The sequence below is a fragment of the Alligator sinensis genome, unplaced genomic scaffold (genome assembly GCF_000455745.1).
Source record: "Alligator sinensis unplaced genomic scaffold, ASM45574v1 scaffold696_2, whole genome shotgun sequence".
Classification (NCBI taxonomy): domain Eukaryota; kingdom Metazoa; phylum Chordata; order Crocodylia; family Alligatoridae; genus Alligator; species Alligator sinensis.
This window is the reverse complement of record NW_005842855.1, coordinates 181,132-193,049: the sequence shown is the minus strand read 5'-3', so window position 1 is coordinate 193,049 and position 11,918 is coordinate 181,132. Positions and strand designations below refer to the sequence as shown.

General features: G+C 49.6%; 1 protein-coding gene across 9 annotated transcripts in view; it reads left to right on the top strand.

Annotated features, from left to right (window-relative positions):
• The first annotated feature begins 2,766 nt into the window (after nucleotides 1–2,766).
• The window catches only part of STK38L (serine/threonine kinase 38 like), a 65,071-nt gene continuing 55,919 nt past the window's right edge, over nucleotides 2,767–11,918 (top strand). For 2 of the 9 annotated variants that reach the window (XM_025191727.1, XM_025191728.1), the window contains exon 1: nucleotides 2,773–2,901. Coding sequence is in view for 3 of the 9 variants with exons in the window: in XM_025191730.1 (XP_025047515.1) it covers nucleotides 3,184–3,250 (67 nt within the window). In the remaining 6 variants the exon portion in view is untranslated. Of the gene's footprint in view, nucleotides 2,902–2,942; nucleotides 3,092–3,118; nucleotides 3,251–3,825; nucleotides 3,845–11,918 lie in introns of those variants that run through there. The other 7 variants (XM_025191724.1, XM_025191725.1, XM_025191726.1 and 4 more) reach the window with 7 other exon arrangements.

Genomic DNA, 11,918 nt, shown 5'->3' with positions numbered 1-11,918 from the left:
ATTCCTGCTAGCCTCAGCCCTGGGGTTTATATGTGCCCAGAGCCCTATCTCCTTCTGGTCAGCCTGTGTGGTTGGGCATGTAAATATATTTGTTTCCAGAAAGTCATTTAAGGCCTTGGTCCCATAAATAAGAACTGGTGCATGGTCTATGAAGTCTAGCCACGTGATTAAATTCATAGGATCAGGGCCCAAAATTATAAATTGGTGCCTAGTAATTCATGGTAAATATACAAAGACTCAAGCCAATTGTTAAATTCCACTGAATCTCCTAAAGCTTTTGAGGATGCTTTGGAGGAAGTCTGCACGTAAGCCAAATAACACTGCCCTCTTTAGTGTGATTGAAGAGACATGTCATTTTTACATGGAGGGCACAGTAACCTGAGAACATAAATTAAAAACCCTATGTAACAGGGAACCCTATCTCTAAATTGGGGGCTTAATCCTCTAACATAGATACATACTAATACTTTTTATTGCCATTAATTACAGTAGCAACTGCAGGCCTCAGCTAAGATCATGATCAGGGCTAAACATTTTTTAGAGGTATGGACCTGTGCCACTAAAAATAGTGGGGCTAAATAAAGCATGTCTGGCATTGTAATGGGAAGCTCAGTAGCATAATTTTTTGAAGGAGGAACAAATAAGGGAATTACTTTTTTTTCCTCTGTGACTCAAGGTGATATTGGAAGCAGGGCTTTATCATTTAAAATACCTTTTTTAATAAAAAAAAGTAAATCCCTCAAATTTATGAATACAGTGGAGTTGCATCTTATGCAGGGGTTAGGTTCTAAAGTCAGCGCGTAAGGCAAAAATCGCGTATAGTCAAAATCACACTCAGTGCAGCAAGATGCTCACACTATGAGAGGTACATGGGAACTAAGACTGACTGAGGGAACAGCAGATTCATGTCTCCCATCTCACACTCACTCCGGGGCATATGCTCATTGAGTGGAATGGCGGGCAGAATCGCCCACACTATTTAAATTGTTATTTTTCTCTCTCTCTTTTTTTTTTTTTGCTGAGCGCGTATAGTTGAATTCGCGTAAGTTAAATGCGCGTATGATGTGACTCCATTGTACTTCTTATTCTATGTTTGGATTAGCAAATAATGTATCATTTGCCTAAAACAGGAAAAGGATTGCTTGGATTTAACTAATATTAATAGTCAGAGGGATACTTGACACAGGCCTATTAGCAATTTTTTTTGTTTTTAAATAAAGGGCCCCACAAAAACCGCAATAATTGGTAATTTTCCACTGGTAAAACAACTTTTCAGTGTTTTCCATCTGCTGTGCTGCAAGAACAGCAACAGGGGTGAGTCAGGAATTGTAACGTCATGCTGGGAGCATTCATTCTGTCTTGTCACAGCCAGTTCCCATCAGTTTTTAGGCTGGCCCTCCTAGTGCCCCCAGTGTAATGGTATTAGAGGAGCAGCTGAGGCACAAGGAGGAACTTGCCTAACTACCAAGGACAGCTAGTCACAATAGATACACTTAGCACCTTGTATGTCCCAGGCTCTTCTGTCTCCCCTCCCTCCTCTTTCTCTGTATTAGCTGGGAAGACCTAAAAATCTTTCCCCCAGGTTGGGAAAGCACTGCTGTCACAGATCTGCCCCAGGGGGATGTTGTATAGACTTTTGCTAAGGCTGAAGTATTCTATTTGCATTTTGCATATTGGCTTCTATTCTACCCAGGAGAGCCTCCCCAAACACCAACAGACTCTCCCTATGCCGGAAGACAGGGATTTGTGCCTGAAAGCTTACAGAAAATGATTTTTCCAACTATTTAGTTGATTTAATAAAAGATATCACGTCTACCCAAAGAACCTTGTCTAGTTATGTCTCTGGCACTATAGTGTTGTTCCAATGGCCCTCAACCTTGTTAGACTAAAGGCACCCCCAGAAAGACTTGAAGCACCCTTGGGAAAATGCCGGCTCTTAGTTTTCACAGTTTTTTTAAACTATGGACAATAATAAAAAAAGATCAGTCCTTCTGCTGCAAAGAGCTCAGAAAGCCCACAAAAGGGCAGGAGGTTTTTCTTGAGGCTACGGAGTCCTATTTGAAGCCTCTGCGTGGGTCCTGCGACTTGGTGGGCATGTGACTTGGGAGGCATGTGCATTTAGATCACATTAAATTTACTGCACATTAATGCTGTGTGTGGTCTGACTTGGGGCTAAAGTCAGTTCCAAGTAAGACCACACACACAGTATAACTGCGCAGTAAGGCATCTACACATGCATTACTGTGCAGTACCTAATTGGGCATAAATGTAACACCTGCATCATGCAGGTGTCAAATTTATGCTCCAACTGGTTGGTGCACATTGCCATAGTTACTGCGCAGTATGGGTGTGCATGTGTAGACACCTGCCTGTACGTGTAGACATGCCCAGGCTTGCACACCTAACAGTGCTGAGACTGATAGCTCTGACAGGATCCCAAGTCGCTGTCCGGGAGCCAGCAGAGCGAGAATAGCGCTCTTCTGCCCGGGCCCTAGGGCTGCTGCTGCCACCAGTCACCCATATTCAAGCCCTTGTCAGGCGCAGTTTAGCCCAGGCAGTCCCAGGCTGCAGCGGGCGACCCAGCCCTGAGCAGGTGTGCAGGACAGGTCGAGACGGGGGCAGAGGGAAACGGGAAGCCCAACGTTTGAGCTGTGCGGGGGAGGTACGAGGGGCACCCGGCTGACGCGAGGAGGCGGGGCCAGTGACACCGGCTGCTGTGCGTCATGAGAGCAGCCCCGCCCCCTTGGACTGCCCGCAGCCGATCAGCGGCCCGCGCCACGCTCTCGCGAGAGCCGGGGATAAACAGTCCGCCAGCCGCGCGCCGCCCCTCCCTCCCTGTGGCCGGGGTGCACACAACGCGTGGGGAGGGGGTCGGCGGCAGCCATTGGCCGCGTGTGTGAGGTGAGTATTCCCCTCCCCTACCCCCTTCAGCTGCCGTGGAAGGGGCGCGGTGCTGCCGCCCGTGGCGGCTTAAAGCACCTGTCGCCCCCGCCCCCTCCGCGGGCTGCGGGCGGGCCGGGCCGGGCCCTCCGCGAGCGGGCGCCGTGGAATCCGCGGACCAGGCGCTTCCTTCCCAAAAAGAGCCGTGAAGGTAGCCTCCCTTTTCCTCGGGGGGAACAGATCGCTCTGTCGGCCGGCGCCGCTTCTGCTGCTGGCATCTTCTACCCGGAGGGAGAGGCTGAAATGCACATGGAAGCGGGCGGGTCGCTGGGGCTTCTCTGGATGGGCTGGAAACGGCTGGAATGGCAATGTAGGTGCCCGCTGGAGAGTCCTGTCCAGGCCCCCAGTACTGCGGCTCCGACCTGAGCCCTCTTTGGCTGGCTTAGCCTAAGCCTGCTCTTAGTTAAAGTTCAGGACCCTTTTCTTGATGTGTTCGTTCCCAGGTCTTTATTCTCACATGGTTGGGGATGTATTGAGATCAGGTGCTTTTGTTAATTGGCTTCTTGCTCATTAATAGAGGGTGTCATTTTGAACGGATCCATGATGCATGACTTGCTTGCCGTATGTGGCTTTCTCCTGGTGTCTCATTGCAGTGTTGGCTGTAAACTGCATTGATGGGGGTAGAACCCATGCAGGAATGGGCCTGATGCCAGTGACTTCATGCTTTACACAGATTCACCAAAGTTTGGGGCTGGAAGGGACTTCATGAGATCATCAGGTACAGCCCCCTGCTCTGGGCAGGAAAGATTGCTGGGGTCAAATAACCCCAGCAAGAAGTTGTGCATAGCTGGTGAAGCAGGTCTCTGAACAGACAGAAAACTTATAACTGGTTTTCTCTCTTCAGTCCATGGAATTGCAAGTAGTGAAACAGTGTCGGGTTTTGGTTTAATCAGTCAGAAAAATTGTAAGTATTTTAGTGACGGTCTCTAAGTGACACTGAACTCTGGCCCGGATACTTGTGTTTGAGAAACCTTTTATTACACCCTGGGCAATTAAAATGATTTAGTTTTATTTTGTACTATGTGTGGTCCCGATTTCCTGACGTTATCTTGAATTAAGAAAAAACGTTTCTCTCATTCTGCAGCCTTGCCTCTTGTATTATGCCTTGATGTGGTGAAGGTTCACTTGAAGTATTTATTACTTGGTAGTTTAAAGCAAAATCTCTAAAAAAACAAACTCTGAATAGCATTTCTGTTTCAGGAAAACATTAGTTGATATGGGAAACAAATACTTAGGGCAGAGGTGTGGTATTTTTTCTTTTGTGTCCTGATCCAGATGGAACTGAAGTTAGTGGAAAAAAGTTCCCGTTAACTTTAAGTGGATGTTTGCATCTGACTGCTGTGCTTCAAATGCAATATGAATGTGTGGTTTAGACCCCAGTATCCATTGTGAGCCCTTAGCTAATGATTTCTGAAGACCTGATCTTGTGCTTTCTAGAGCTAGTGACTGCATGGTATGCAAGTATATAACTTCTTGTATGTGTAAAATTTGGTCTGTCTGACTAATGGAATTCATCCAGCAGGGAAGATTTGGGTTTGGTTTGGGATTGTTTTGCTTTTATTTTTAACTATCCCTAAGTTGTTGGGGTGTTTGTTGTGGTTTGTTTTTTTTTTTTTTATGGTCCATATTTGTCTTGGTAATGGACATGCTGTGTTCCCTCAAATTTAGGGAGATCAAGTGTAACACTGCTTGACAAAGTTCTGAAATTATTCCAACTATATACAGAATAAGCATATAAATGACAATACAAAGACTTGTTTCTGACTATATTCAACCGCACGGGGAGTGAGCTGATGTATATTGTTTGGTTTCAGCCCCTCAGAAAAGGCTCTATCTATATTAGAGTAACTGTGGTTGACATAAATGCACTCTTGTACACAAAATCGCTTAAGTAGGGAATGAGGGAAGATCTTTTGAATGTACAGCCAGAATTGGAACAGAGTTGTCATCACCAGTAGTAATTGCATTACTGTAACACACAAAATTAGGGAGTTTGGTATGTAACTAAAAAAAGAAGCATAAGTCTTCAAGATGTACTATGGCAGGATTCTTAAAAGGACTGAGTAAGTACATCCCTATCAACAATGACCTTAGATGAGCTAAAATAAGGGTAAGGCTAATCAAATCTCATGTTTCAGAGCATAAGGTGAAGATCAGGGAAGTACATCTTCTTAATAACCAGCGCTTGTTCATTTGACAAGGTTAATTTTATTTGGGATAAGAGATTTTTTTGCCTTTCCGTGAAGGCTTAAGTGTTAGTCATAGCTACAGACAGGATACCAGATCAAGCTATCTCTGTAGCTTTTCAGAGTAACTTCTGGCATTCCAGTGTGCCTACATCTGCATGAGGAAACAAAAGAACATTTTTCTCCCAGAATAGCAGTAGGAAAAAAAAAAAAGGGCAGAAAAATAACTAAATAATGAGCACTTACTTTCTCTCTTGTAAACATTTTGATAAATTTAGGAAACATTATAATTGGGGATTGCAGTATTTTATATTATATAAGAAATGTAGTCATTCCCTAAGGCTCATTTTGAGAGACTAATGTCCTAAATGAACTTAAAAAATAATAATTGTGAAGGAATATCAATCCTTATATTTTAACAGTCTGCTTGCATGTATTGAAGCTATGTGCTAACTTGACACTTAGTTTAATTTCTCAGTAGATTTGATACCAGAAACTTCTGTCAGAACTGTATAAAAGAAAACTGCACCTTTCATTGTATCGCAAATTGTTAGATCAGACTCTTATGTTCCTATAAGCCTATGATCTACAGCAGGGGTAGGCAACGTTTTTTGGCTGGAGTGCCAAAAAAAAAGCACAGTGCCTACTTTGGAAGGTGCTGGGGTGCCGGCATGCCAGAAAAATAAAACGAGGGCAGGGGGTACATGGCAGGATGCCCTGCTTGTGCCCCTTGCCCTCCACCCAAAGCCCCATTCCCCCCAGCCCTGCTCATGCACCATGCCCCCCAGCCCTGCTGTTCCGTGCCCCTCACCCAAAGCCCCTGCCCCCAAGCCCTGCCTGTGCTCCTGCCCTCCAGCCCAGGCTCCGTGGCCATCAAGAGCTATCCAGAACCTGGGCCGACTGCAAAGAGCTACTGCTTCTCAGCCCCAGACCTAGCCCCAGGCTCCGGAAAGACAGCAGATACTGGCGATGCTCCCCACTGTGCTGCCCTCACCATCACTTCTGCAGAGCAGCATTGGAACCCGGCACAGCAGTGGGGCGCAGAAAGCTGCTTGCTGCTCAGAGCTCCCCACTGCCCTGGCCACTTCCCCTGCAGGTGGGGGCAGCAGCAAGGGGCATAACCCTGCGTGCTGCCCGTGTGCACACAGGGGGAGTGTGACCCAGCAGCATGGTGCTTGCAGCATCAAGCAGCTTCTCTGTGCGCCGCTGCTCCGGGTCACACACGCTGTGCTCCCAGCCCTGCTGCCCTCCCCTGGGCCCTCTGCTGCTGCCTCACACTTCCCCTGTGTGCATGGGAGCAGCATGGGCAGCATGCAGGGTTGTGCCCCTCACTGCTACCCCTGCCTGCGGGGAAAGTGTGGTCAGGGCAATGGGGAGCTCGGAGCGGCAGGCAGCTTTCTGTGCCCTGCCACACTGGGTTTCAACGCTGCTCTGCAGTAGCAGCAGCGAGGGCAACACAGCGGGAAGCATCCCCGGTATTTGCTGCCTTCCCGGAGCCCAGGGCCAGGGCTGGGGCTGGGAGGCAGCTGGGGCCAGGGCTGGGGCAGGGAGGCAGCAGCTGTTTGCAGCCGGCCCAGGTTCAGGCTCATTAGCCATGGAGCAGGGCTTCCATCCTCCCAGCGGGTCTTGCAGCAGGCTCCCGGCTGGCAGTAACTACCCAGAGCCAGGGCCGGCTGCAGCTGGGATGCTGCAAACAGCTGCTGCCTCCCTGGCCTGGCCCCAGCCCCAACGGACACAGTGCCAGCGCCTGCTGCCTTCCCGGAGCCCAGGGCCAGGGCTGGGGCAGGGAGGCAGCAGCTGTTTGCAGCATCCCAGCTGCAGCCGGCCCTGGCTCTGGGTAGTTACTGCCAGCCGGGAGCCTGCTGCAAGACCCGCTGGGAGGATGGAAGCCCTGCTCCATGGCTAATGAGCCTGAACCTGGGCCGGCTGCAAACAGCTGCTGCCTTCCCGCCCCAGCCCCAATGTGTGCCAAGTAAAATGGCCTTGCGCTGGGCACGCATGCCAGGGGTTGCCAACCCCAGATCTACAGCATGACAGTGAAGAGCCAGAACCTTTGCAAAGATGAATCCCAACATGCTGTGATTAAATGATACATTTTCTTCTAAAGAAATAGCAAAAATATATTTTTTCTACATTACCTTTTGACCAGACGAAAAGGCATGTATTCCTTTTAAATATTTTCTCGGTCATGTGTAATAAAAACACCAGCTTACTATTCTCTGAGGCTGCTCTGTGTTATGTTGGTTTGTAAGCTGGTTTTATAGACGTATGTGTGCACCCTGCCCCCCCGCCCCCCAGCTCAGCAGGTCAGTCAGTGGGGGAAGGAAAGGGACATGGGCCAGATTGAGTCCCCTGCAGTGAGGACAGAGTTCGGCAGAGGCCCGTAAGGTGAGTGGGACTCCGGCCAGACGGGTGATGGGAGGATCGAGCCTGGGTGGCTCATCCAGGGGCGTGGGGGGGGCTCCTGCCACTGTGTGCACCCTGGTGGAGGGCCTGCGGGGCATGTGCCCTCCCCCATCTGCGTGCGGCAGAGGTGGTTGCCACTGTAGGCTGGGCTTTGCACCCTGAACCCCATTGCAGCTGGCCTGGGAGTGGCCCAACACTATGTGCATCAACCATGCACAGATTGGGGCTGGGGGGACGGGACGTGCCCCCCTTCCCAAACGCAGGGCAGTGTGGGTGGCTGCAGCAGTTGTAAGCTAGGGAGTGGGGCAGAGACAAGCCCTGCATAGCCGGGGCGGGTCAGGGCATGGAGCCACGAGCAGCTTGTCAGGGGAGCATGGAGTGTGGGGTGCTTGCCCCCGGATCTGTACATAGGGCAGGCTGGGTCAGGGCAGCACTGCACTCTTCCCAGCGGGGGTGTTTGGTCACGCTGCGCTCAGGCTAGGCCAGGGGGGTGCAAAATGCAGCCCGCAGGCTGGATGCGGCCTGCCAGGCTATTCTATTCAGCCCACGGTGCCCCTAACATTTTTTAAAAATTAATATTTAGCTGCCCCTGGCTGCCTGTCATACAGCCCTTGATAGCTTGCCAAAACTGATTAAGCAGCTCTCTGCCCGAAATAATTGCCTGCCCCTGGGCTAGGCAGTGGTGGCAGTGCTGGGAGCCAGGTCACCGGGGGGGGGGAGCTGCAGCTTAAAATTTGCCATTGCCTCTCCCAGCCTCCACTCCCAGTGCTGCTGTTGCCTAGCCTGAGCATAGCGCAACCAAAAACCTCCGCTGGGAACAGCATGGCACTGCCCCAGCCTGTCCTGCTGTGCCCCGTGTGCAGTTCTGGGTGCATGTGCTTCCCCGCCCCCCGCCCCTCCGCAGCGAGCCACTTGTGGCTCAGTCCCCTGTCACAAGTGCAGGGCTGGCTGTGCAGAGCTTGCCCCTGCCCCACTCCCTACCTCACCGCCATTGGGAGGGGGTGGGGGGGGCAGCTTCATGACCCAGTGGTGAGGGAGGGAGTGGGACTAAGGCTGGGGCCTCAATCTGCCTTTTGGGTTCCTTTCAAATTCCAAAGGTGATCTCTGACATAGTAAGGTTGGAGACCACTGATCTAACTTAAACTACTCTTGCTGCAACTTGAGACCATTGTTCCTTGTTCTGTCATCTGTCACCACTGAAAACAGTGTAGCCCCATCCCCTTTCGACCCCCCCTCCCCCTCCCTTTCAGGTAGTTGAAGGCTGCTATTAAATCCCCACTCAGTCTTCTCTTATGTGGCCAGACAATTTCCCTACCATTTCTCTGAACTAAGGTTGTGAATCCACTCATCAGGTTGATGTGTATGACAACTGGGCATTCAAAGGTGGTGCTGGGGGAAGGCACAAACATGCCCCTCATCATTCTAGCAAGGTGTTCCTCAGCAGTCAGGTAAATTCCTTAAGTGGGGGAAGGGGAAATTGCACAACCTGAACTGAACTTTTCACAATTAGAGAAGATGGGAAACATTGGCTTTCAATTGTGTCCCTCTACCCCACCTTCCTTTCCAGGACTTTCTGGGAAGGTATCTAAGGGAGGAAGTTTTCCAGCCATACTAGCAAGGTAAAAGTGGGGGACCAGAAGTCAAAACAGAATTGGGGCCTTCCACGTTGTCACAACCCAAAGTTGTGATTTTTTTGTTTGTGTGTGCTTCGGCACTGCTAAATTATTTTCCCGCTAAATTGCAGCTTCTTTGCACAGTGGAGTTTTCTGCTGCAGAGGAGAACCCCAGTGCAACGGAGTATTCACGCCAAATTTGTAGCTTTCTTTGCATGGTGCATTTCTTTTGCATCCAGGAAATGCACGGTGCAAAGGAGTTCCCGCCATTTGTATGAAGATTTGTGCCACATTATTGGCCGATTCTAATACATGCACACGTGGCGGCTAGCAATTGGCTTGCTAGCCGTATAAAGAGCTTGGGCGGTTTCCGCCCAAGTTGGAGAGAGAGCAATTGGAGTTCGAGAGGGAGAGCGTGAAGATCTCTAAGCGCTGCAGATCCTTACGGACCCAACGCTTTTCTTAAAAGGCAATAGAGGCCTGATAACCGAACCCGCGGAGCTTCAACAACTCTGGGGAAAAGAACGAACAGCCTCTAGCCTCTCCCCATTGCCGATAAATTCCTAGACGTATCCCTTCCTGTATGAGAAACTACCGAACCCGCGGAGCTTCAATAAGTCCGGGGCAAAGAACTAATTGTCATAGTCCTCTAACGAGGGTTTAAGCAGAGCTGAACCTGGAAACTGTCCAGCCTACACCATGACCATCTTTGGTGTAAGTAAACAGTCTTTAAATCAACCATTACGCGTCCGTGACTAATTCTAGCTCGCCACCGGTCCTCTCCGACCCTGCGTGCCCGGGCTGCTGGCCACAGCCCGCGTGCGCAAAGACGGGCCCGGCTCGCCCCCAGCTCGCACATGGCGACGAGGATGGGCTCGGGAGAGAACTCGCACATGGCGACCCAGGTGGAATCGGGAGAGGGCCCGCACGCGCATGACTAATACTGAAGATTAAATGCATTCCTTCACGGAGGAATGTTTTGTTACAATAAGCCACTGTGAAACAGTCCCAGCCTGTCCCTCTCACTGGAGTTTTATAAGGAAAATACTGCAACTCAGCCAAATGTCAGTCTCATGATAAAAGCATTGTCCATTCCACCTGAAAAGGTCATTAATTTTAGCATGCTTTGCTGTATTATGTGGACTGCTTGTGTTAGCTCTTTGACTAAAATTATCCAACTGTGTGAGACAGTTGCTGTTTCTCGAGGTTGCGGTCTAGCATGCTAGGCTCTACAGCCCTTGCTTTGTATTACTGGGAGTTTGGTAAAGCAGGGCAGGAAAAAAAGTAATGTAGTCAGAGAAGTGGTTTTAACACTTTTTATGGTAGGAAAATAGAACACAAGAGCTGTGTGTGTGTTCTGTATTTAAAAATGTAATTTCCTATGTGTCCAGAATCTTGAACTGTGAAGATCAGGGATTTTCATTTTCTAAAAATGCGCTTCTCTGCTGAATAGCTAGCAGTTGTACAGCACTGAAAGAGGTTGCTTTTTCTCAAGACGTGTAACAGCCAACTGTTGACACAAGTTCCCATTTAGTTGTGTTATGGGACTCCTGGTTTGCAGATATTTGTGCGCAGCAAATGTGTGCTGTAGGCATTGTATACTGAGATTTTATTTTTTCCTGGGCATGTCTTAGAAAGCGCTGTGTGCGCAACAGGGAATTGTCACGGCTAAAAGAATGTAAGGGGAAAAGAAAGAAGGCCTTTCAGTCACTAGTTTCACCAATCTGTAACGTCCTCATGTGCATCTCTGTTACTAGGCATTGTTTGCATTTAGCTGGCCAGCTGCAGAGGGAACATTTTCTGATTGAACAGGTGGCATGATGTTCTTCATGGCTGATGAGCTATATATAATTTCTTTAAATGAAAAGTTTTCTTATGCCTGTAGAAAATTTATCTTAAATTATCCTTCCTATTTGCTGTTTAAACTAATGAATCTTTTTTGGTTTTGAAATCTCTCGCTGTACGGCTCTTAGTTTTCACTAAATCTGTAGGAAAGAAACCTTTTTTAAAACAGGTTGGAAATGACTTGCATTCAGATCTACTAAAAGAAAGGAAAAGTAAACATTTTTTGTTTGAATGGCATTTAAAAGTAATTCTAAAGTAAATTCTCATGCATCTTTCCTGACTTAGCTTGGCTGCATCCCACTAACTAGCAGGCTAATTGTGAATTTCTGATTACGGGCAAGTAGGGAAGTTTTTTTAGTAAAATGAGACTTCCTCACTTGGAATTCTTCTGTCAAATCTTATGACAGGGGAGAGCAATTATTTTGGGCAGAGGGCCGCTTACCAAGTTGTGGCAAGCTGTCAAGGGCCACATGGGTAGCCCCGCCCCTTGACAGGTGCCCTGCCCCCTGGTCGCCATCTTGGGACCACTGTCCCAGGGCCAGCACCAGTTGGGCCCAGAGTGAGGTACAGGCTGGCAGGGGTCTGTGGAGCCAGGCTGGGCTGCACCAGCAGGGAGAGGAGGGAGCTGGCCTGGCTCCATAGAGCCCCAGCCGCCCCGGAGACCCTGTACCCCTGCCACCCTGCTCTGGGCCCTGCTGGCGCTGGCCCTGGGACATGGGTGTGGGCCCTGCTCCCTCATCTGCTTACTCCCAGTGTCCCCTCCAGCCCTGCAGCACAGCCCCGACCCCCTGCTAACCGGCAGGGAAGGAGCTGGTGCAGAGCGTGGGGAAAAGCCGACCCTCGCCCGCCCCGTGGCCGGTACTCCCTGCAGCAGCCACTTGCAGCCCGCACAGAGCTGTCCTGAGCAGGCACAGCCAAGCCCCCAAGC